The sequence below is a fragment of the Enoplosus armatus genome, chromosome 5 (genome assembly GCF_043641665.1).
Source record: "Enoplosus armatus isolate fEnoArm2 chromosome 5, fEnoArm2.hap1, whole genome shotgun sequence".
In the NCBI taxonomy this organism is placed as follows: domain Eukaryota; kingdom Metazoa; phylum Chordata; class Actinopteri; order Centrarchiformes; family Enoplosidae; genus Enoplosus; species Enoplosus armatus.
In genome coordinates this window covers 6304429-6331224 of record NC_092184.1, presented here as the reverse complement: position 1 = coordinate 6331224, position 26796 = coordinate 6304429, and the positions used below count along the sequence as shown (strand labels likewise).

Here is a 26796-nt window from a genome sequence, read left to right as displayed (position 1 = left end):
TGTAAGTGAACTGAACTGTCTGCTGTCCCTTCTTTAAGTGTTAGCTGTAGGCCGAAGTGATTAGGCGGGTAGGTTTTAGCACTACACTACCCAGCATTCATTCAACGTAAACAACGCACCACTTCCTACTTTGGAGTGTTCCAAGTGCCTATAACGAGTAACATACAAACTAGCCAAGCTAATATGTCGGTTTTATCTCACATTCGCCTGTCCAAATATAATTTATCAATACAAACTAACGCGTTGTTCAGTTGACGCTAAACCTGCGCCTCAGTGTTTTAAATATAACTGTAATAGCAGCCGTTAATAAACCTGCGTATGTGTGCAGGACTTCCGGTTTTAGGTTTCGGTCTGGTATCCGACCCTAGAGGGCAGTATCAACTGTCTCAATCTTCTATCACAACTGACCCGCGTAACTGGCGTGAGACAAGGTAGGCCTCAAACTTATTTTTGTTTTATTTTGTATCATGACTATGTTAAAAGACGAGCAAACAATGCATTGACTAAAGGATCTGCATGCGAAACTGAGTAACGCTTGCAGCTTGCATATTCTCAGAGTTAAAGTTACTTGTCCCGCATCGGTTGTCGGTAAAGCTACGTTAGCTAACGCTAGGCTAAGAAGGTTACCAACATTAGCCACGTAGCGAAAGCTTGAAGGGAATAACAACCTTAACAAATATTCCAGTGATATGTTCGTCTTGCAAACATTTTTATAGGTAAGGGCAGTTTTAAACCCGAGATCACAACGTTAATACCATTTAGAGGAATCGGGTACAATGGTGCGGTATTTATCCAGCGGCGGCTAGACTAGCTAACCAGCTAATGTAGCCTGTTTGGACGAGACACACTGCCGCCATCTGTTATCGATTTGAAAGTTAGACGCAATGTTGTAAGTTGTACTTTACCATTTTTTTATTCCCTGTTTTGTTAGCAAACGAATAAAGACAACATACATCTGAGACACAATGAGTATTGACGTGAAGAAATTGAAAGTCAACGAATTAAAAGAGGAGCTCCAGCGCCGCGGCCTGGACACCAGAGGCCTGAAGGCAGACCTGGTGGAGAGGCTGAAAGCCGCTCTGGAGGCTGAAGCTCAGGCTGATGCCTCAGAGCAGGGGGAGCAGGAGGATGAATACTGCCAGGACGTCGAAGACAATGAAGAAAACGAAGATGTAGACGATGCTGAAGAGCAACAAGGTAATTGCTATTGATACTGTGTCTTTTAATATATACTTTGCTTTCAAATTTGATTATGGGTGTGGTATTTAAACTTCATAAACTAAAGTCTATTGTCTTCTCCATGTGCTGATGAGAAACTAAAGAGAACAAACTAAATCATGCAAGTTCCACATGAGTGCATTGAGTTCATATTTTTCTATTGTTTCGCGAGTGAGAACTGAATGCTTTGGGTCTTGCTTTTTGACATGCAGAAGCAGCTGAGGACTATGGTGAAGGAGATGGAGAAGGAGAAGGAGATGGAGAAGGCGATGTCCCACAAGAGGAAGATGAGGGAAGAGATTCGGGTGGTTACTATGAGGATGAGGAGGCAGACGGCGAACCATATGAAAGTCAACCAGCTTCAGATTCAGGTCACAGCATGCCTGACTTCACAGCCGATGTTGATATACACAAATCTGACATGATGTCCGAGGAAGAGACCAAGCCTGTGCCAGAACCGGAGGAGAAAGTTGAGAACAAACAAGGTGATTTTCAGCAGTTTTCGGCTAAACATGCCCTGTACAGTGTTTTTGCCTATAGGTGCATTTTGTGAAATGTTGTAAACTCCAAATGTCACTAAGAACTTTTGACAATTTTGAATTTTACAAAATAAGACCTTGATTATGTCATGAAGAGTTCACCAGTAGAGTAGTGAAGATGTAAATAAAGTTGAGAGAGACTCTAGCTTTACTAGTGTTCAGTTGTGACACACATCATGCCAATTTATCAGGGGCACAATGACTCAGTGGTGACTTGGCATGCAGTTTGCTCCGCTCTGGCAGCACATTACTCTTACATTTCTGAGATGGTCCTTTAAGTCTGTAAATTTAAATAACCTACAAATGGTCAACCTGCACACATGATTTCTTTGTTAGTTAGTTTGTAGCACCTGTTAATATGGGACAGCTCACACCATCATGAGTGCATTGGGTGGCCTTACGTCATTCCCAGCAGCTCTCCATCCAACTTCAACCTGAGCAGAAGTCAGAACAACTGAAAACACCTCTGTAGGTCTGTTGGACTTGAAATGACATATGACATTAGATAGCAGAGCTTGCAAATAACCAACTTCATTGTGAAGGAGAGAGTACAGTTGCTGTCTGTAGAGTCATGGGTGTTTATATTCTTTCACAACCTAAGCAAGACTGCCATGATTCTTAATAGAAATTACGAAACAGCTAAGATGAAGGTGATGTAAAAAGGAAATAAACCAGAAACACAACAGGAAAGAAGTGTATAACATCAAAGGTCCCTTACTGGAGTCAAGTTGGGGATGTTGCGGTTATGTGACATGCGATGTAACCAATTGGTTATTTGATTGTGCAGTCATTGTTCATTATCATTTTAGAAGTCAAAGTGGAGGTCAAAATAGAAGATGACCCCGAGGCTGCTGAAGACAGACAGCAGGATAATCATGGGACAGAACATCAGAGTGAGCAAGATGACGCAGCTCAGGCTGAGCAAGTCAAAGTGGAAGCTGATAAAGGTGGACACTATGGCCGCAAAAGACCACATGAGGACAACAGGGGCTACGGCTACTATGAGCACCGCGAGGACAAGAGGTATGCTCATCATAAATTGTGATATTTTGCATTTAGGCTTCTAGCTGTTCTAAATCCACATAATAGTATGAATTTTGTCAATGAAAGTGGCTGTCAATGCTGTTAACTTCATACTCTGCTGATATTGTACAGATCCCGCACACCACAACCCCCTGCTGAAGATGAGGAAGAGAACATAGATGACACTCTTGTTACAATTGATACATGTAAGTAAAAGGATAACATGCGTCTCTGCCCAAGTAAAGCTAACTTGTGAAACATGTGGTCACAGCTTTTGAGAATTGCCATCCCACTTGCCTCATACAGTGTAGACTTTTGCAATTAAAATCCTGGATCTGTAATGTCAGATTTTACAAACCAATACATTTAAAATCTTTCTTGGCTTCTTTTCAGACAACTGTGATCTGCACTTCAAAGTGTCCCGAGATCGCTACAGTGGTTATCCCCTGACCATAGAAGGCTTTGCTTACCTGTGGGCTGGAGCACGAGCTTCACATGGTGTCACCCAGGGCCGTGTGTGTTATGAGATGAAGGTAATGAATAATGAGTATCTTCCTCTAATGTCAAGGTGGTTTTAACACACATACAATCGTCTGTTGAAACATTGAATTACTGTAATTTAACTCTTTCTGTATACTGTGTCCACATGTGACGTTGTTTCTCCTATTAACATACAATACCTTTACATTTAAGTATTACATTGCTATTTTTGCCTCAGCTTAAGTAATCACCATATATTGGAAGTATACGTACTTGTTGAAACAACACACAGTGGGGAACATTTTTAAACAATGTAGTCAAGGGTGGACATGATATCCCACACTACCTAACCTTGAACTCTATTTTAACACCGCTATTTTACAGAATTTAGGAGATTTTACTTGTTTGTTAGCAACCTTCCAAAGTGATTATGTGTTGCTGTTATACAGCAAAATATATTCCCTGACAGTCTTCTCTAGGCTTGTTTTTGACCTGATTTGTATGTCTCCAACTTCAGATCAATGAGGAAATTCCTGTAAAGCACCTGCCCAGTAGTGAGCCAGATCCCCATGTGGTCAGAATTGGATGGTCACTCAACCACTGCAGCACTCAGCTTGGTGAGAGGGGCAATTGCCAGAACAATCAAGATGATGTTTGAAATACAACATTTCTGCAAAAGAGAGTGGTGGCCTAAAATAGAAACGCATTTCATTGTCTTGTTTCAGGTGAGGAGCCCTTTTCCTTTGGGTACGGAGGAACAGGAAAGAAATCCTCTGACTGCAAGTTTGCAGACTTTGGTGAGAAGTTTGGTGAAAACGACGTCATCGGCTGTTACATTGTAAGTAATGGGAACAGTAATTCAATTACTTTATCTTCTTTTAATAGCATCATATAAGGACAATTTTATAATTACTGATCATCCTTTATATTACGAAGCAGTTAAGTAAAATGGACCTCCAATTTTTTAAATTCATAACTGATTTTGTGTTTTTTACAAATATTTATAGTAATAATTTATCATGCTTGTGTTGTTCTGTCCAGGTAGTTGAGTACAGTATTAACAAGTAAAACTCATGCTGCTTTTTTCTGCCTCATGACTATAATTTTAGGACTTCGACAGTGGTGACGAGGTGGAGATGGGCTTTTCTAAGAATGGAGTATGGTTGGGCGTTGCTTTCCGGACAACCAAGGAGGCGTTGGCAGGCCGTGCCCTGTTCCCTCATGTCCTGGTGAAGAATTGTGCTGTTGAGTTCAACTTTGGACAGAAGCTGGAGCCGTACTTTCCCCCACCAGAAGGATACACCTACATCCACAATCTTGAAATGGAGAACAAAATCAGAGGCACTAAGGGACCTGCCACCAAATCTGAATGCGAGGTAGAGCAGCGTTGAAATTATGGAACAGCACAAAAATTATGTTTTTTCCATCTTAGATGTTTCTTTTTTTCACAACCATGATATTATACATAGTGGATGTAATTAGACAAGAATTCAACACTTTTGACACTGATCAACAGAAAAAAATACTTGTTAGTTGGAATAAATCTTAGTAAACCGATGTGTATTAATACATTTAGATCAATTTACAGAAAAAAACATTTTGATTGATTTTAATAGTTACTGGACGTGAAGTAATTCATTGATGCAGAATTAAGCTGTTTTATTTATCTTTCCTTGTTTCAGATCTTGATGATGGTTGGCCTGCCAGCCTGTGGAAAGACCACTTGGGCCATAAAGTATGCAGAGACCAACCCTGAGAAGAAGTACAACATCTTGGGCACAAATGCCATCATGGACAAGATGAAGGTTGGTTTGGACCTTCAAACTAAACACACTTCACACGGTTTTACAGCCCATTATTGTCTTATTTGACTATCCGTTCTGCAGGTGATGGGTCTGCGTCGCCAGAAGAACTACGCCGGGCGCTGGGATGTTCTGATACAGCAGGCCACCCAGTGTCTTAACAGGCTGATTGAGATTGCTGCCCGCAAGAGACGCAACTACATCCTAGATCAGGTACTGCCCTCTCACCCACTCTCTGATACTCGCCACAGTCAGTCAATGTGCCCTGATGATCACTCTCTCTAATGGACTATTTATTTATCTTTCAGGGGGCTCTGTGTATTATAGAGTAGAAGAAGCATTTATCACCCTCTTGTTGCTTGCTTGTCATGTATTGTAAAAGAAAATGATTAATGGCTCTCATAAGTGACAGAATATTTCATGTTTTCATCCCTCAGTATATTTGCACTTGCTATTTCTTGTCATAATACAGTATTGTTTGTCTTGTGAATTTCAACAATGTACAAGTAAACCATGACTATGTAAAGATGTTGAGAAACAAGTAAGCTCTGACTGGTGAGTAAGAAAAACACCTTCTGTTGCTAATTTAATAAGACAGAGTTGATAGCTTTTTTAAAAGCTATTTTTAAGTGAGATACATGGAACTTTTGAGTGTGTTTTTTAATAAATTGACCCTGAAGGTAAGTAATGACTAACAGTTTTTAGATTTTCAGATTCTTGTGCTCAGTAAATGTGAAAAAAGGTAGGTGGGTCTGATGGTGGACTGGCTTTACTGTGGACACTGTGAGTATGTGCAGGTAGGTTATATTTGTCTGTTGTTGTCTTGACTGGGACTAGAGTCCGTATGAAGAAGAGGTAAGTCGAGGTAAGTGAGGGGGGACCCGTCAGAATAGCAAGTTGTTTTTGATGTAGCATGCTCTTGTGGACGATAAGTGTATGAGATTGATTGTGCTATAACAAAGTTTTACTGCATATTGGGCGGTTCAGAAAGCGAGAATTTGCTGTGAACAATTAAGTGTTAGAGGTATGTGGCTGATTTGTAGATGCAGTAGTAGTAGTAGCAGAATTTGGTGGTAAGGTACATACGTTGGGAATCAAGTTAACTTTTTTTTATTTCTAGTTTTGGTATACATTGAAGGTGTTAGGGTAAACAAGTTACTTCTAAAAGCTCAGTTTGTGTGTATGTGTAATGCCTCACTGTTAAATTGTAAAATCACATTTGTTACTAAATGAGTGAAGCCATCAGTACTATTTATCACATACAGAATAAAAATATTCCATGGTACTTAATATCTTATAATAATTTAATATCCTGTTCACTAATTATTACAGTGTTTTGGTATAAACATTAGTCTGTTCTGACATTGACATTGCTATAGAACTGCTTTTACTGGAATGCTAAAAGGAATATTGTTGTGTTGATCATCTGGTGGTTAGTGTAGAAACCACTGGTTGCTTTTAAGTGAACAGAGAGATTGTTTGTTCTTTTGTTTGATGGCAGCTGGCACTTTGAGTTGTGACTGCCATTCAGAAGCTTTGCTGTTGAGTGGGAAAGTGTGTGTAGCTGCAGGTGACAGTGAATTTTCTATTTGAATAATGACACCACATGATGCTGACTTTATTTTCATCATCTGCTTTGTATTGTAGATCCGTGGCAGTGTGAATGCTGAATCTAACCTGTAAAGTGTGTGTTAAACACGAAATTTGGATCACCGTGTGTCAGTATACATGTGTTAATGAATACAAATTTTTAGAATGTGGTGGATTAGAGATAGTGACTTAAAGTGATATAGAACATTTTTGTTAGTCTGCTACCAATGAAAATCATCAAATATCCTGTAATTTGTGGCAAATGTTGGCAGCCTAAATTTTCGTCTTGTTTTTGCGTTCATATTTTTTTCATTATTTAGTAATGAATATAAATATTTGAACCAGTATTGTGTAAGAACCAGATTTAATCAGCTGAATCAAAATTGATACAATCTATACAGTGCATTTCTAGCATTCTTACTCTGCATTTAGGTAGTTCTGCAAGGGCATAGATGATAGATCCAGATTTAGATGGCTGACAAAATGCTCTCCTACATCTGCAATAACACTTTCTAAAACACATTTACAAGCAGCACATTGTCACTGCATGAAGACGTAATTGAATAAGTTCAATAATTGTGTAAATGTCGGTTTATTCTTATTATTGATTGATCTGAAACTCATTTTAGGCAACTGAGCGAACGTATAATACAGTCAGGTTGAATATTTGTGGGGTCCCCCCGTGTCCATAATTGACATTTGTCAGCAGTCACAGGGCACCTGGATGCACGGACTGTGAGGTAAGTCTGTGGAGTGACGAGAGGCCATTAGAACCTGAGTAAAAGCGTAGACTGACATCCAAGCCAAACCTCTCTCACTTCATTATTGCAGGGTTCCAGCTTCCTTCCAGTGGAAAGCCATTACAAGTAAACAATAACAAACAAGCTTCTACTTCTTTCTTGTCACCATTGCTAGACAAATGTATATGGATCAGCAAGGAGACGAAAAATGCGTCCTTTTGAAGGTTTTCAACGCAAGGCTATTGTAATTTGTCCCACGGACGAGGATTTAAAAGAACGAACATTAAAGCAAACCAATGAGCAGGGGAAGGATGTGCCCGATCATGCTGTTTTAGAAATGAAAGGTAGGAATGCTGTGGAAACAACAAATAAAACACCAGATCTACTTTTTACTTTTCTATGTGTTGTCTCTAAAATCAAACTTGGAAGATGCCCCCTCCCCCCCTCCCCCATCATAGGCTTTGGCCAGATATCAGACCTGGACATTTTTTTTAAACAGTCCACATGAATTTGATTCTTCCTTATTTTTGCCCTCTATCTGGCACTTCTCATAAAGCTTACCTCTAATGCACTGCAAACTGAGACTTGGGCCTTGTTGAGGTCATAATAGTAGAGTTAATATTGCACAATTTTCTTCCCTGAAAGGGATGTTTCCAAATAGCAAACTTACAAGCAGTCACATGCTGAAGTTGTTGGAAGTTCATTTGTAACAGCATTACACCAGCTTTCCCTTGGTTTGCAGTGCTGTTTCCTCTTCTCACCAACCTTCTAGTTGTCCTTTTTGTCCCCCTCCCCACCTCTACTGAAATCCTCCCTCTCCTGTGTCTGCTTAAACAAATTTTTCCTCCATGTTCTCCTGGAGGTGATGTTTGTTCCCTTTACCCTGCCATCTGCTTTCATCTATCTGCTCTTAGTTTTCTCTATTATTTCCACTGTCTCTGTATGGTAGTAATTATTTTTCATTTTGTCTTCTGGTGGTGTGGCTACTCTGGTCTTCACTACAACCCCCTTCCCCTCTCTTTCTCTCTTTCTCTCTGCCTCTCCATCCGTCTCTTGCTGGATGGGCTGTCTCTCTCTTCTCCTCCTGTGGTCACCTCTGTCACTCTCCAAGCCAACTTTACTCTCCCTGAGGCTTGCGACTTCCTGGAGGCAGTGACGTTCACTGAGCTGCAGCGTGATGAGGCTGAAAGTCTGCTGAAGCAGTACAATGAGGAGGGCCGCAAGGCTGGCCCGCCCCCTGAGAAACGCTTTGACAACAGGCAAGGCGGGTTCCGTGGCCGCGGCAGTGGTAGCTTCCAGCGGTATGACAACCGTGAGGGTTCCCGCGGTGGATACCAGAACCGCAGTGGAGATGGAGGCGGTGGATACAGAGGAGGTGAGCGGAGCAGTCGGCATATCTCATATGTTGTCTTTATCTTGGTCATGTAAAGCTATAGTATGTTGATTACATACAAGTCACATAACTAAACATGTTTTTCCTGTAAGACAAGTCCCTGAGAATCTTTCAAAAATTGAGGTTGTTTAGCAAAACCTTACCACTGTTTAAAAAAGATCACTACATGCTTAGCTCGTGCTTTGAATCTAATCATACATTAGAGGCTAAACTAGGGCTAGTATGTTGGTATATAGTGAAGTTGGGTATATTGCAATCATAACATAATTTCTGCTTATTTGTCAGGCTACAATCGTGGCAGCTATAACCAGAACCGTTGGGGCAACAGCTACCGTGACGGAGGCTCTGATGCACGTGGTGGATATAACCGCAACCAGCAGTCAGGTGGAAGCTACAATCGCCCAGCCCCTTATAACAAGGGAGGATACAACCAGGTATTTAACATAACCATTTCACACAAAATTTGAGAAATTATCAAATGAAAAAACAAGCTAAATGTAATAGTAAATAATGTATGTTGCTTCACCCCCAGGGCTACAGCCAGAGCTACACTCCAGGGTACAACCAGGGCAGCTACAACCAGAATTATTACAGCAACTACAGCCAGTACCCAGGATACAGCCAGAGCTACAGCCAGACACCTGCCACTGCACAGACCTACAACCACCACCAGCAACAGCCGCAGCAGCAACAGCCGCAGCAGCAACAACAGAGCTACAACCAGCAATATCAGCAGGTAGTCAAGAACTACTGAAACACTGCCTCTTACACACAGCTGAAAAACTGCCTAAATGGGGTGTGGGAATTAGGGGGCTCTGTGCTAGGCTAGGTCAGTAGAACCGCAGTTGGCAAGCTAACCCTACTGACAGAGAGAGCCAAACCTGCCTGTTTGGGTAGTATTAAAAAAAACATAGCAGAAAGCAATGAATGCCTTCATTAATTCATTGTAGTTACAATAGATACCTATGGTGACTCGGTTTCTTAGTGGTAACAGATTTCCCAGCTTAAAAATGTGTCGAAATGCAGGGGCAGTTTGAGGTAAGTTAAAAAATGTAAACATGCTCTCACTGCTGTGCTTTCTTCCTCTTTTTCTCTCCAGTATGCTCAGCAGTGGCAGCAGTACTACCAGAACCAGAACCAGTGGAACCAGTATTACAGCCAGTATGGCAGCTACCCTGGACAGGGCAGCCAAGGCTCATCTTCTGGTTCCCAGTAACTTCACCCTGCATCTGTACCTGCACCCACCTGTGTCCTAAACACTCTGACCTCTGCAGCAAATCGATTTTGTACAGTCTCACATTAAGACCCCAACTGTTTCTGTCTGGTTTAACACAGTAGCCTTCATTCCTCACAAATCAATGTACACATAAACTGTATACAGTTTAATGTCTTTTCTTTTTTTTCTACTGAATGAAGTCTTACTCTGAGCAGTGACCGTGAGGTGCTAGATGATAGGTATCAAAACATTTAATGAATGTTTATCTATTATGCATTGAATGTGGATGTCTGTGTAACTGCAAACTCCACATTTGCTACAGGATGAAGAGGTAATTGTATATTTCTAGGATACATAGTGTGAAAAAGTGACAGGGCAGGAAAAATACAGCAAAGCCTGAATAATTTTGCTTGTTTTGAGAAGCTTAACAAAGAACAAAATGCATGCTTTTTACCTTCAAGACCCTTTCCTCTGTCTTGCTCTTTATTTTTCAGTTACCGAGTGAGCATATTTTATTTACTCTGATAGCATTCAAACATGGATCTTTTTTTATAGGTGTTGATACTGTAGTATTTAAGTGTTAATTCAGTCTTTGATCAAGAATATTTTGCCACTCTTAGTAGTTGTATGTGCAGTTTTTTTACCCCTTTGTGATTGGTGTTAATTGTTCAATAGTTTAAATCCTGTTAAACCCATTTTTTTCTACCTGAAAATGAAAATCTGATTATGACCAGTTATCCAAGCTGTCTTCTTGTCTTTATACAATAAATGCAATTGTATACGCCTGTAGATGTTTATATAATCCTTTTTTCTGCCAGTGAGTTAAGTCAAACATAACACATACTGCATGATATATCATTGTTGGTGTATTTTTCTTAATTTCAACAAGACTGAAATTGTGGACAAAGGACAAAACAAAGAAGCATTTAGCTCAAAATAATTTGCCATTTTTGGAGCATATGTATAGTTCCAGTGCAGTCCTGCTGAACCTTGAAAGAACTTTGAAAGTCAAAAATGTTGTCAGGGCAGGAAATAAACATTTTCTGTTGCTAGGTGAGGTGGTTGATTTGCCAACCAAACTAGGGGTAGATGATATGGACAAAGTGTTCTGTAATAGAAATTTTGAGATATTAAAGGAATAGACACCTCATAAATGATATAGCAGTATCTACTGGTTGACAAATGACAAATTGTCACTCACAATATGTGTGTATATATGAGATATCACCCAACCCCATGGCAGTTTAAATTTTTTTGCGGACTTAACTTTCCAAATTCATTTGCAGAGTTGTCACATAGCTGCCAAACTTTAAATTAACCAGACTTTTGTTGAGCTTAGTGTTAATTTCCTACCCTGTATTTATTATGTGTATATAGAATCAGGAAACACTTGTGTCTTTTGTCATAAATGACCTTATGGACTGAGGTTGTGTAGATTCTTAGCACCAGAGAACCAAGGCATCTGTTCTAAAAACCAAATGTTTATAAATTACAGTAGGAAAATTGATGTTTGAAGCCTAAACAATAAGCCAAACTAATAAGACAAAAATAAAATAATACAAAGGTATCACATCCATACTTGAAACATGAGGGAGTCCATGTATAATTGCTGGCATTCTGATGTGAATGGCCAGTAAATGTCATCAGTTCAACACCAGTCAGACAGCTCCGTCAGAAACGTGGTGGTGTCTGGATGTTTTGTCCATGATGGGAAATGTTAGAAGACGGGAGCGCTCAGTCTGGCTCTCTGCTCTTGTCTTTATAGAGATGCAGCTCCTCCACCTTCTCCTGCAAGAAGGAAACAGGCATGGAGCAGCCTCGGGTTCTTTGTGGCAGTGTGTTGACCTGGAAAACAGACGAGACAAATTTATCATCAAGATAAGATAAGACTCAAACACAGAAACAATATTTTATTGTGGGAAACCCTTTCAGTTTCCAGTGGGAAACCTTATTGGTTCATCAAAAAAAAGTGTCACTTCACACTGGTGTCTAAGAGCCATGCAAAGTTTTTGTTTTATCTGCAGAGAAAGCACTTAGTCCTTTAAATAGTCCTTAAAAACTGTTGACAGTGAGGTCTGGGGTTATCCTGAGTAAAAGGGACAGTGTTTCCGGAGAGAAATGTTGCTTTTGAATTTGTCAAAATGTAACAAAATTCCATTCACCTCCTTTGTACCTCAGTAAATAAAACCAAAACTATGGGCTTGGTACCTGTGGTGGTAAGGATGAGTTGACAGAGGGTACTTCTCACTTCTCCCTTGTAAAGACAGATTTACTTTTGGAAAGAAACAAAGGACCATTTCTTGGTTTAATTTGCTGCTTGTGTCTTGTGTTAAGCATTTGACAAATCCTTATCTAAGTGAAAGCACCTGTGTAGGAGCTTTAAGGGGGGAAGAGGTGCAAAACAAAGTGAGAGTGTGTAGAATTTAAAATTGTCTGACTTTGGTGGAAATTCTGTCACATTTATGCTATCTAAATAATTTGAAAGATACTATAATCATACAAAGATTCTCCTCATATAGGCTTTAAATGATGGTCCCATAACAGCAAAACTGATACTTAGTAAATCTTAGTTCACCAGTGGAATTGAAACGTCAGATTTGACTATTTGCTCGACGTCTACAGGAAAATAACAGTAAGAAGACTAAAGTATCAAATTTATACTCCAAGCAGCCAGTGCTGGTGATTGACTCATCATTTATTAGCTACTGTAGTAGCACCTGAAAGTGTTGGAAGCTCTCACTGTGTTGTTTGTCTACCTTGGACTGACCCCACATGGAGTCACTCCAGAGATTTAGACTGACAAACTGATGTTTCTTCAGTTGCTGAGGTCATGAGCATTTATGACAAAAAAAAATAGGATAAAAAGCCAGAAAAGGTCAAGAAACTCTGTCCTCCTGTATGATCACCTTGTAGGAACCCTGTCTCACCTTTCTATCTGGGGAGGCATGTACAAGAGAGTTGTGGTGGTTTCCCCTCTTGTCCTTTTTCTCAGGTGTCCACACGCCAGGATCTGTCTGAGTGGAGCGGTCCGACAGTGTTGAGTCGCCTGTGTTATATTTCCAAACAGGAGTGCCCTTGTTGTGTTCTGTCTCATTACTTTGGGGGAAAACAAAGGCCTCCTCCTCTGAACCTGACAGGGAACATAAGACATCAGTGTACTGGGTTCAAGGTCATTTCATAGACAGGGAATTTTGGGTGATGTGAGTGTGTTCTGTTTATGATGGAGAAAGGACGTACTCCAGCTGTTGCCCTTGGTTCTTGAGTCGGGGGCAGGGGTGCACGGGCAGGACCCAGTAGGGTTTTTATGTTTCTTCAAGCACTCCATTCCCACCAGATCCCTACAGTGTCTGTGACAGTTTATGCCACAGTCTGACAGACAGAAAATATGTTGAGACTTCAACAGAAGCACTATTACTTAAAGGATCAGTTCACTCAAATTACAAAAGTCGTTGAGTTCAATTCTTTGGGCACGACAAACCAAATTACTTTCATCTTTTTTTGGTGAGCCAAAATGATCTGCTTGGTATCTATACCACAGGTTAAGGTTACATATGTTTTTTTATAAAATGCGTGAACTGACCATTTAACATCCTTTAATGGGGCATCATCTTGCTCTGATTAGGTTGATTACTCTTGATGAAGGATGAAACTACATGAATTGTGAATTGTGATCTTACCTTTACAGTGGAAGCCCTGTTTGATGACTCCCCACAGCTATAAGAGGGCAGACATGGTAAGTGTGATATTGCAGTTTGATTGGCCATTAATATAAAACCAAAAATGGATCAAATGGATACTCACAAAGCCTCCACAAGTATCACAAAACGTTGGCCGTTTATACGTGGTTTCATGGAAGTTATGCGCGTCATTGAAGTTGTAGCCCAGCTTGGCACATATAGACATTCCCCTCATGAAGTAAGTGGTGATGTCTTCACGGCTGATTTGTCCCTCCCTGGGCAGAACATTTTCCAAAGAGCAAAAGTGAGTAAGTGAGTTGAGGTTTTTTATAAACCATTCAACAACTCATGTAGTTTCGTGCCTTCTCTGTTTTGCGGGCACGCAACGGTGAGAGGCCCTTGTGCATGTTGCAGCTTCCTCACCTGTCAGTTTCGTGAGTGCAGAAGGAGAAGGGGAAGTTGGCTGCTATTTTCTCAAAGTCATCCAGTGAAATGTAACCATCCTGGTTCTGGTCGTAGTTTTTCATTATGGACTGCAGGGGGCAACAGAGCAATCAGAGTTGCACTTGTCAAGGAGCAGTTGGTTAGTTCTGCTTTAGCCTGCCAAGTAATAAGGAAGTGAAAGACAGGAGGTTGTTGCAGAGTCACATACTCACATCCACCATCTGTTTGACGTGTTTAGATATGGTGTCAGGGTCGAGCCTGGGGGTGACCCCTGAACCCCACTCTGCCACTACGGGCGGTTTAACTGGAGCTCCAGGCTGTGGACCGACAGATGCAGTGATGAGACACGAAGGACTGCACATGTGAGAAAAAAAGAGCACACCCACCACATAACACGCTTCCCTAACGTACAGCACTTTGATGTGGCTGATTTTGATGTATTTCAGCACTGCGTCTGTGCTTTTGTTTTGAAGAAGATGTTACACCCACAGAGAGCTACACAAATGTCGCTCCTCTTGTGAGGGTAAGTGTGAGCCTGATGGCGTTAGATAGAGCTCAACTTCAAAGAAGAGTATGTAGCTCTACTGACCTGGATCTTGGAGTTCTTGGGTTCCTTGGTGTATGAAAGTTCATATATTTCATCCTCAGTGTAGTATAAATCTAGAGAGAGCTGAAGCATTAAAAGAACATCATTTAAGATGTTCTTTGCGGAAACTTTTTATCTGAATTCTTAAAAATAATCTCCTAGTTTCTGTCTCGTACCGTGAGCAGATGCAGAAGGTCTTTGTTGGCCTCGAAGGGCGGTGTGCAGCTGTGAATGGCCAGAAGGTCGTTGATGTTGCTGTACAGGTGCTGCAGCTTGCTCAGGTTGATCTTGTCCTCGTCTATGTAGTCCGGCAGGGCCTCATTCAGCGAGATCAGATCCTTCAGGTGGACGCCCAGGATGGGCACCTTGAAGCCGCTGCACTCGTTGTAAACCCGCCGGTAGTTGCTGTAGTTGCTGCGAGAGGAGAGCAGCTCTGTCATCTCACTCAGGGCCTGAAAGAGGATAAAGATCAAGAAAGTTATGATAAATCAGCCTGTCATGTGTCTCTGTAGTTAGTTATTTAGACTTTAGTATAACCATAAAAATATAAAATACAAATTTAAGTAAGCACGTATGCAACATAACAAAGTGTTTCTTGTTTAAGCCTACAGTGAATTTTCATAATTTGAGCTATGTTCACATTTTACACAAAGCTCATGAGTTTGACAACATACAGTAGTTGTACATGTCATTCATGTATGTCAAACTGTATGTCAATGTGATTCTCTATATGATCTTAAATGTAGCATCTACTGTCTGTATACACCTGAAGGCCTTGCATTAAATTATATGTTAAATTATTTCTTTTAGAGTTTGACTGACCAGTGTTGTTTTCCAATGTAACAGAACAACTAAACAACAAAAAGAAATAACTGATATAAGGACAAGACAAAGAAACATGTGTTGTCCCCGAAAAGAAAACAAGAAGTGAAAATGTCACCTATACTGACTAAATCTCCAATTCGCTGTTACACCCAAACACATTATTCCTCACATTTATGTAAACAGTTAAATTGATATCTGCTAGTCTCACAGTTAAGGCTAAAAAAAATCTAATGCCACCAAAAAAAAAAACAAAAACCCAAACTTAGATATATCTTGACAGACAGACAAGGTAGACGTAACTTTGACATGAAGTCACTGAAGCCAAAGAGTTCAAGAAGGAGAATGATTTAAGAAAGACAAGTTAAGTCATTATAGCTTTGTGGTGAGGAAGTCATCAACAGACTGACTCATGGTTATGTGTAATATTTAAAATACCTTAGTGATGTCAGGAGGAAGCAGGTTAGAGGTGTCTTTAAGGCGGGAGATTGAGCTGTGACAGAGGCCTCCAGTCACTGCCATTAGAGTGTTAAAGTTTTGCAGAGCTCGAAGTTTCTATAGAGGAAAGAGCAGAGTGAATGACTGCAGGGTGTGAAACAGCACACAGTCATCTTCCCAAAAACAAAAACCAAACAAGTACAGTTCTTGTCAACCAAACAAAAATCCCTCTGAGCCTCGTAGCCAGTTTCTGTGATGTTTGATCAGCCAGTTTACCTGAGCCACATGGATGAACTTAGTGAAGACCTGGGCTCTCTGCTGGGCGGTGTGTCGGCTGAGGATCATCAGCTGGACCCACTGGGAGACTCCATTACACATCATGACCGATCGCTCCAGAGCAGGGTTGTCCCTCACCGAGCCTCGCACCACGTAGCTGCGGTAGTCCAGGAACTGACCAATCAGGAAACAAGTTAGCCAGCAGTCGGTTGAGTTTAGCACTGTTTTCACTCACTCACTTACAAGCAGAGTAGAAACCAAATACAACCCAGAAACTTTCACCAACCAGATCGATGTACTGGTCACTGTTGATTGCGAGAGCATATGATATTTTGCTGCTTTTCCATCTAACATCTGGAGAACAACAAGGAGCATCTTACCTGACTTCTCAGTACAAGGAAAGATGTGGTACTACTTTCTAATAAGACATACTCCATAAAGGGTTTGAGTCATACAACAGCTGGAGATGCAGATGTTAATAAGTAATTTTAATAAGTAAATGCAGCTCTTTTCCAGAAAGTAAGTGGTCAAACTGTCCAGCGGATCCTGCTGATTAAATACTTGTTCTTACTAAAAACACAAAGTAAGTTATGCTGCAAGAGATACTGTGCACCAGCCAAAAGGATTTCTCACAATCTGACAACTCAAACGTCGTTCTTATGAATGTTTTATTACTGATACCAAAGATATTTTGAAAAGACAGAAGTCCATGGAAGTGTGGCCCTTAAACTTTCTCTCACCAGCAGTGCTGACACTGCTGGGTTTGTGCACTTAAATGTACTTGAACATGGAGAGGTAATGATTACCTTTAGAAGTTTCTGCTCAGCTGTCAGGAAAAGTACGCGTTAACTATAAATTGTTGCCACAGTATTATCTCTTTCTTTATCAGGGGGTCGATGGTTTGCACTTTCACCTTTTGTGAGTGTCTTTTTTGGGAGCAGCAACATCTCTGCAAGTCATGGCAACAGGATGAGGTTTAAGCAAAGCAAGAACAGCAAATAGTGAGAAGATGTTCACTGATCTTACTGAAACGTTACAGAAGTTCTTGAACTCCAGGTAGCTGAGGTGCTCAGCCATCTCATCTGACTCCATGTGGTCGAAGATCAAAGACACCTTCCTCTTCTTCACAGAGGGTGAGGGTGCCTGGAATATGTTCACATGAGGGCTTCTAGGAAAAGAAAGCCAAGCAACAGGACACAAATAGACATTTTTTTCTATTTATAGAAAAGAAAACTTGGCCAAATAAGCAAACAACAATCCCTCCAGGGCATGATGGTGAATCAAATCAAAACATGGCTCACAAGCAGGAGGTGTCGACGAGCTGCGAGTGCGTCTCAGCTCCATCTGACCGGACCAGCGCCCACAGGTCCCCCATGGTCTGCTCAAGGAGGGGGTCTGCTTCAAATACCGCTGGGAACTGGCTCATCCACTGCCTTTACACGAAGCAGGACGGAAACTATGTTTACTACCCGCAAATAGAGCAGGCCAACCAGTTCTGTCACAGTCTGTCATACAACACGCTCATGTGTCTGGCGTCCTTACTCACCTGATTAGGTGGCAGATCTGGGTCCGCTTCAGTCCTCTCTTGTCCGAGGGGCAATCCTTATAAGTGAGACAAAGAGTCAAGGATCTAAACACACTGTGCTGATATGGCTCAACATTACACTAAACACCAGCAGGGATATATACTTCAAATCTGCTTTGCCGACAAGGAGTGCAAAACAAAGCCATGCCTGTTTCCTGATCTGATTAATGAACGTGGACATGTGATTGGAAGCAGTGTGCCGGTGGGACCAGAGCATTGCACTGAGTGACAGTGGAGGATATAGGGTGAGAAGTTTCTGGGCGAACATCTGAGATGGCACGACCCAACTGTGCATCATCAGGGTCATGTGGACCAACTGGGACCCTCTGGGGCTGGAAAGCTTCCCCTCTGAATCTGTAACCAAAACACAGCAGCACATTTCACACAAGGAGGATTAATGTGATTAAAAACAACAACAAAAAAAACTGTGGGCTGCTCGGTGGCTCAGTGGTCAAGCAGTTCAATTCAGTTCAGTTCAGTTCATTTCAGTCAGTCAGTTAGTTCTACTTGAGTGGGTTTTAGATTTTCATATTGGTTTTCTCCAGGTGCTTTGTTTTTTTCTGTCACACCCCCGAGACATACAGCTCAGGTGGACTGGAGATTTTAAATTTCCTGTAGGTGTGAGTGTCTGTCTGTGTTAACCTTGCGACGAAATGACAACCTGCCCCGGGTGATTTCCTGCCTTTCGCCTACTGTACGAGATACATCCAATTGTGACCTAGAGTAGAAATAAGCAAATAGATAAATAAAAAGGTCTAGACAAATGTGTCTAATTTAGGTGATATGCAATGTACCTTTTCATCATGCATTATATCATAATGGGACGTAAAGATTGCAACCAAGTGTTAGTCAATGTCTCTCACTGTGGTTGAAGGTTGTTGGTAAAAGGGGGCAAAGGCCAAAAATGAGATTGGCACGTGGGTGTGGGTATCATTACTTGTCACCTTTAACATATTGACCAAGTCAAACCAAGTGGCACTGGAGTCAATATCACCTTTTGATCCTTTTCAGACCCACATATAGAAGAAAATGTTGTTGCACATATTTGCCTGCAGCATATCTCTCTCTATTTAATGAAACATGTGCTTGCATGTGATCTGCTGTCGCAAATAATCACAATTGCTGACTCATACTTAATGCTATTATAAATATACTGTAAGTAACTCACACAAGTTGTTTTTTTATTCATACTGTACGTGGTACACATGCTTTACTGGTATTATACAACATAAAACTACTCAACAGCAGTGTGTCTTGTCCTGAATACTCACTGTGGACTGTTGTTATTGTTGTTATCATTATTTACCTTATTTACTTAGTCACTTTTCAATCTTTGAGCTTCTCAAAATAAATTCCATTCACTTCCATTATTGTGGTGGCAGCAGGACTCTCACCAGTGGATATCTCCAAACCTCTGCAAATTAAACATAAACTATGTGTGTGCTGGATACCACGAGGGGTATCCAGACATGTTGTTGGTTTGTGATTTGGATGAAGGGACCAATGAAGAGAGTGAAACCACTGAACGTGAGGCAGAGAGGAGAGAGATTTGTATAGTTTAACATTGCATGGGAATAACGAGTTGGCCTCTGCAGCCCAACAGAACAAAGCTTGATTGTATGAGACTGCCCTTTGTCTCCCTCCCTCCCTCCCTCCCTCCCTGTCAGTCTCTCTCACCCTAGATTCCCCCCTCACTCTCCCTCATCCCTCATTTATATAACCTGGTTGTGATAAAGAGTAAAGACACATGACAAACTTTGGGAACACATGCCAACACGTAGGGACAGAGACTGACCGAAGCAGTTTAGGCAGCGCTGTATGAGCTCATCCAGGCTGGGAGCACTGGCGCTGGGAGCAGAGCTGGGGCTCTGCAGAGCCCGGCTGATATCCTGAGGACTGGGACATGTATTCCTCCTCCGCTGGACCAGCTTCCTGCTCTTCAGCCCACCAAGGCTCTCCACATTGGGCTTCCTGTGAGAGAGAGAGAGAGAGAGAGAGAGAGAGAGAGAGAGAGAGAGCGAGAGAGAGGATAAATAGCCTAGAAATAAGTAGAGCAGAGTGTGGTGAGGTAGTGCAGGTCAGCATCATAGGAAACGCAGCTCCCCACATCTGATAAGCGCTGCAGCTTTCTGAACTACAAACAACTACATATTGTTATGTGTTTCTCCACCTGAAGCTGCCTGACAGATAATGGTTGAGCAGAAAATGTTCACTATTCATCAAATAGGTCATAGACTTGGACTTGTACTGTCATAAACGCTAACACCCATCTTCTTTGAAACATGAGCTCATACCTTTTTTAAACTCGTATATGTTGATAGGGTATGACTACTGTAACTCCCTTTACTACTGAGTTTTAAAAACCAAACAATACAGCTGTGTTTATTAAGTGGTTTTGATTTACAGATGACTATTTTGAGAGGTACAAAATATCTGGTTTAAATTGCCAATGCCTTTGTAGTATTAATGCATGGCTTTAAACAGTAGTTACTGTGAAAAATCTGAAAGTCAGGCTGAAAAAGTACAATATTACATCACAGGGGTGTGATGAGGTCAGCAACTTTCCCAAAATCTATCAATGTATGAATACTGTATACACACAGTGTTGTCACCCTGTGTAACTGTTGTCTAGGCAATGACAGAAATACAAAAGAAAAGAAGAAGGAAAAAAAACAACAATTCTGCCAGACTAAATTGTTTATTTTCTTATCTTTTCTTCTAGTGAAATACTGAATAGTTTTACGTCCTCTCGTTTCTAAAAACAATCTAAGGAAAGATCACTCCTCGCTGGAACTCCTCACAGACACACAGTATGCAACCTGTGAGAAGGGCTTGTAAGCATATATTACTTTGTTTTATGGATCACCATTAAGCCCAAAATGTTGGGAACCACTGCTGTAGGACAATGTTCATGTTAAGTTCCTTTGGCTTTCAATGGCAGTTTACGAACAAGGAGAACTAAAAAGAATGATGATTGCTTTTGGTCAGACATAGCATATAAACCACACAGTAAAGCTGGATTGATGTTGAGTGCGGTCAAAAGTGCAAAAGAACTTTCAACCAATGATGTTCTTTGAGCAACACTTCTATTATTATTATCTATTAACATTACTTACTTAAACGTTACTTTTCAAAACCCCCTCAAAAGACAAATGAGACTCCTTTTTTTCATTAATGCTTCCTCTTCAGATCAGGGGCTCAGTTTAGCAATTTCTGACTGTATTTCGCAATAAGGGAGTCTTTTCATACTTTTTACATTTAAACTGGTATCTTTGCTTCAGTTTTGCAAAAATATTTGAGGGAAGTGGTTTGACACACAATCATCCTGCCAAATTTGAAATTAAACCAAAGTTTAAATAAAACCTGATCATTGTGTGTGTCTCCATTGAAAAAGGTGGTACAACTTTCAATGTTGTGGCTGAGTATTTCAGATTTTGTCCTCATGTGTCTGTAGAAACAATGTGTACCATGTAATGCTGTGAAACTGCGTCTGCCTCTATACAGCAGCTAATGTGATGACGTTACCAGGAAATACTTTGAGTTCAGAGAACTGGCGCCAAGTTCCCTGAATGACCAGTCCTGCATCCCCTTCTCTTAACCTGTGATGTGTGTGTGGCTTATTTACCCAGCCCACTCATATTCTTAACACACACACACACACACACACACACACACACACACACACACACACTGTACAAATAATGAATAACTCAACATAGACATGCATCCACACTCAAGTCACACAAAAAATGAATGGATGAATGAATTTCATACAGGCGTACGGGGTGACATTCATTTATCTATTTATACCACGAGCTGCTCTCCTGCGTGTACGTGCTGTTTCATCCAGCTGTCACAGTTATCACACCACACATTTCCTCTTCAGCCATGCCTGGATTCAGAAACCCTGATGGGGGGGATGTCAGTGACGACCCCATCTCTCTGCATCCTGGTAGTCCAGCTCCAGGCGGCTGCTTTGGAAACCTGCTGGGCAACAAATGCCCACCTCTCCTCCTCCTCCTCCTCCTCCTCTTCGCCTCATTACACTGGCTACTGAATCCAAAACACTAACACTAAACAGCACAGCATGTACCACCGTGAGCTATTTTACAATAAGGATAGGTTAGCCTCACCACACATGGAGAGAAGCCAAACAAACACACGATCATTTTATCTATACCTCAGCCACCTATTACACTTCTACATTATCGTCCAGTGAGGATCTTGTTTTGTGATGTCCTTGTTTTAAGATGAATTGAAGAATTACATGTGTCTCTCTATCCTTAGACCCTCAGGTTGTTGTTTGATTGTAAATTGTAATTTGTGATTTTGGGCTATATAAATAATATTGACTTGACTTCTCCATTTGTTGAGAAAATTAACCAACCTCTTATACTCCAATAAACCATTTCAGAAACAATTAAACAATGTCAAAAAGGCCCTTTTTATCAAGCTCACAACTAGGTTGTTTTCCTGAGCTCCTTGAAAAGGTTTTCATCTGACAGCAGTGACATTTAGTTGATTTCTAGCAATTTCAAATTATACCATCTTTTAACATACTCAACTGAGGAGGACCCAGAGGCTGATGCCTTATCCTTTAGGCCACCGGGCCACACTGGGCTGCTTCAAATATAACTTTATAAAGTGTAACGTATGCCTGTAGGTCTTTGAATAATGATCATTTTCATTATTGTGGAATCAAATTGTGAAAATGCCTATCATGTGTTCCCAGAGCGGGCTGGTGAAGTCTTATTTGTTTGTTTTGTGTAACCAACAGTCCAAAACACAAAAGTATTTAGTGTTTTACAGTGATGAAAAAACAACAAATACTAAATGTATGCTTTGCATTTTTGCTTGATGAATGACTTTTCTCATAGTTATTTCTTTATTGTGTCCTGTAAAATGTATGGATATGTTTTACACTTTTGTATTTTATAATGTGCAAACTGACAGTGAACAAATTAAAACTAAAAACTTTGATGAGTCATTCATTATCGTACGTTTGGCCAATACGTTTTCTGACTTCTGATCGATGGTTATTTTTTTTTATCTCGGTGCCCTTTACAACTTGTGATCTCTCTCTTTGACTCAGAGTGAATCCAGCTCTGTCTGTCAAAGCAGTCGCACATATGAGGAGACACGCTCGCTACTACAAACAGAAGTGCTGATGGGGAAATGTTATTGATGTCATGATGTTTGTCAGGGAATTTCCCCCAGAGTGCTGAGCAGGTAACACAGCACATTAACAGCACAGCAGTCAACGATCTCTTTTCTGTGTCTGAGCCTGACCAGCTTAAGAGACTGCCAGCTGTTGGTAAATACAGTCGTGTGTGGTGGACTCCCATGCAAATCTGAACACAATTGGAGTTACTGTTTGGGCATTTACATTCACCTACGAGATACACAAATTGGATAAACAAAACAATTATCCCTATAAATGTAATACTGCATCCATGGGAACACAAAAGAAAATCCTTGTGTACATGTCAACAAGGAAAGAAGCCTAAGTGGTAAGTCTTTTTAAATACTGGGTCCATCATATCACTGATTTTGTATTAGGAAGACCCTTTCACACCTCCGTTTCCTCACTGACTACTCCTTCACCCACTTTTTCCCTCTTCCTTCATCCTTGCTCTTTTCAAGCCATTCAGGAAACAGCTTCTCCTTTTTTTCTTTGGAAATCCCCCTCTCACTGCCTTTCCCATCCGTGTCAGGACTCCTGGCCACAGATCCAGTTCCCCCCTCCCCTTTCTCCCTCTCTCGCTCCCACACTGGCGGGGGGATATGCAAATTCCTCTCTTTCTTTCCTTAATTGATTAATTGAAGCCAGGGCCCTTTGAAGGCCTTGTTTGTGAGCTGCTCTTTTTCTCTCGCTCTCCCCTCTCACAACCTGCGTTCTTGTTCCCTCTGCATCAAGGGGATGCATCTACTGCGATGAGCCATTCATCCATTTGGTCCAACAGTAAAGCCACTGTACCAACCATTGTAGTTCGCATCAGAAAAATGGCAGTGAATGTTCAAAAACCTCTTCAGCTTTGAGATTATAAAGTACAAACTGTTTTGGACTCCAGCCATGAACCTGTTGGACAGTTAAATCATACCTGTCCGACTGTACACACCTTCAGTGCCAATGCATACTTTCTCTCTGTCTTTGTTCTTTGACAGCTCTCTCTCTCTCTCTCTCTCTCTCTCTCTCTCACACACACACACACACATACACACACACACACACACACACACACACACACACACACACACACACACACACACACTTACATAATCTACATCAGTAATTCTGCTTTAACTTATTTCCCTTCTTTTAACAATTCTATTTCATGTTGATATAGAGTGTCATATCTTTTTAGACTGATATATTTTCATATTTTATATATATATACATTTTTTTTTCTTCTCCAAAGATTTTTAATTCTCATTCAAATAAAATGTATTTGCTATTTTGTTGTATTGTGTTCTTCCTCACAGGTTTCTTTTAATAATTTGTTCATCTTATCTTGGCTTTATGTGTTTACAACTGGTAACATTCCTCCATCTATATTTCTACACTGTATACTGTTCAGACAGTTCTCTTTACCAACATGCAGCCACTAACAGGTTGCATTACAATTTGTATCACTAATGTCTTTGCAGTATCTTTTGTTTGTTTGTTTATTTGGCCTAGGCAAAGATTCCCTTACACCAAAAAGACGGGGACTTCTTTATTATATGGATTTTGCTACGTTACAGTATGTGTCACAGAAATTAATCAGAAATGCTGCAATATGCTTAGAGTAATTCCAAGTGCACAAAATTAAACTATGAAACAAAAGTAATTCCTAATGAGATCCAAAACTATACATATTTACTATACATGTATATAGAATATACAACAGTGCTAGTCAACCCTGTCCTGCCACAACTTCTCATCCACATCACACCGTATGTCCTCTCCTGCAATGTGCATGGGAAAGAATCTTTTTGCATGCCTGATCCATCTCTGGCAATCCTCTGCAGATATGTCCAGGCATCCAGCATTCATTGCGTTAGAGAGGGACATCTGATCAACTTTCCACCTCCACGATGAAAAGATTTCCTCTATGGGGTTAAGGGATGGAGAGTAAGGTGGAAGGAAAAGTGACCCCATCCTGGGATGGGCTGTAAACCACTCTGTGACTGGGAGAGATGGTGAAACGCCACATCGTTGCATACAATTACAAAACCTGGTCTGTCATAGAGGTCATCAAGGAATGAAAATAGATGCTCAGTATCCCAATGAGGTTGTTCATGAATTTACAGTAATTTTGTGTTATGTTCTTATAATAGTATATAAACATGTACAAAATGGACTGAATACTTTAGTGGTGGTTGAGTTTGATTCAATAAATCATTCAGTCATTCAATAAATTATTTTGTGTCAAAGCAATGAAGAGTGATTCACAGTTTAGTCCACATTGAGTTCTGTTGTGCTGACTGTGTGAAGAGTTTTGTAAAAGTGAACTCAGTATTGAGGAATGGATGTTACCAGTCGTATGAAAACTGTAATTCAAACTACTGATTTAAGATAAACTCACCACTGAAGGCGAGGGAAAATAATTTGGTCACTCCATCAGTCCACCTTAAACTCAGGTAGTTAAATCACACATAACACACATCTGACCACCTTAACATTCAACACACAACCCTTTCATTCCAGGCAATCTGATAAGAGCTGCGGCCACAACTACAGCAGTAAAAAAAGTACCACTGAAAACACAAGCCACTAAACGGGTAGTTTCTCAGACGTATCTAAAATGAAATGCAAAAACCATCACTGAACTGACATGTAAAAGGTGATGAGCTGGACAACATAGAAAAGCAGAACACATTTCCATGGAAAGGTGAGCAGGCAGCGCTCAACAGGCACGCACAACTGTTGAATGTCAGCGCTCGCTTGTGTGCAGTACACACAAATAATTTGAGATGTTGATATTCTTCACTGATATGCAGGTCAAACACATTAGCTGTGACCGTGTGTGAGTGTGTATGCGTGATATTTGTGTCTGCAACCTTTCTTTTAACACAAAGCCTCTCTCTCTCTCCACTTGGCTGTCTAGATTCAAATAAATGGCAGAATACACACACACACACTCACACACACACACACACACACCAAGTGGAAAATAAAACTAAATGCCCTCATTTCTCTTTGACTTGTCAAGAGCCTTTGCACAAACCACACTGCATCTCATAACCTCAAGCTTCACACATCTCTGCTGCACACAAAGCACTTGCTGCTGACACATACTTAGACTTACACTTGCTATGAAACTGAACTGAACTGAGGAGGGTCTGAGTGCACCAGACTCTCAGTTTTGATGCACACTCTTCTTTCCTTTTTTTCTTTTTAATTACCTCTTGGTCTTGTTCATTGCAGAGCTCTTCTCCACAGCGGCACTCCTCCTCCACTGGTGATCCGCACGGGCATCTGAGCGTGTCCCTACAGCTCCATGGTTGACCCTGCTCCTCCTCCTCCTCCTCCTCCTTCTCCTCCTCTGTGTCCTCTATGTGTTTATGTGCCCAGGACAGCAAGTGCAGGCACAGGACGGAGAGCTGCTGGGGGTGAGGGCTGCCCACCTACCAGTCATCGACTAGACTAAATTCCACGCCTAAACCCTGCTTATCAAACCACTGTGTGTCAGTCAACCTCCCTCTCTCTCTCTGCTATCTGAAGATATCTATCAACCACAAATCAGCAACAAAACAGACTTCAAGCTCCCTCCGCCTGCAATAAAGCAGACATGTTAAGAGAAAAAAGCCTCAAACAAGCTTCAAAGTTGAGTGCAAGAGCTAACAAAAGTAATTCACTTGTCCCTTCAACATAAACAAGTCAGCATCTTAAATGGAGGAACTGGCTCTGACAGATAGGGGAACTCACATCAGTTTCTGTGTGTGCGTGTTTGTGTGCACAAGGGGGAGGGGAGAGGAGAGAGA

The 26796-nt window shown here is 41.0% G+C and overlaps 2 protein-coding genes across 2 annotated transcripts; one reads left to right on the top strand and one right to left on the bottom strand.

Annotated features, from left to right (window-relative positions):
* Positions 1-397: 397 nt before the first annotated feature.
* Positions 398-10790, top strand: hnrnpul1 (heterogeneous nuclear ribonucleoprotein U-like 1). Its single transcript, XM_070906559.1, has 16 exons — positions 398-431; positions 932-1197; positions 1431-1703; positions 2567-2780; positions 2913-2986; positions 3174-3313; positions 3778-3877; positions 3986-4098; positions 4370-4636; positions 4943-5065; positions 5147-5275; positions 7568-7736; positions 8504-8767; positions 9071-9219; positions 9318-9521; positions 9885-10790. The coding sequence occupies exons 2-16, from the start codon at positions 966-968 to the stop codon at positions 9999-10001; spliced, it is 2568 nt and encodes an 855-aa protein (XP_070762660.1). The 5' UTR covers positions 398-431; positions 932-965; the 3' UTR covers positions 10002-10790.
* Positions 10446-26315, bottom strand: rasgrp4 (RAS guanyl releasing protein 4). Its single transcript, XM_070906560.1, has 17 exons — positions 26218-26315; positions 19625-19800; positions 18072-18183; positions 17791-17853; positions 17546-17677; positions 17271-17412; positions 16245-16418; positions 15969-16085; positions 14885-15160; positions 14712-14792; positions 14335-14439; positions 14102-14211; positions 13803-13953; positions 13679-13715; positions 13239-13370; positions 12929-13131; positions 10446-11846 (listed from the first exon to the last, which is right to left on the bottom strand). Exons 1-17 carry the CDS (start codon positions 26232-26234, stop codon positions 11736-11738), a joined length of 2139 nt encoding a protein of 712 aa, XP_070762661.1. The 5' UTR covers positions 26235-26315; the 3' UTR covers positions 10446-11735.
* Between the last annotated feature and the right edge of the window lie 481 nt (positions 26316-26796).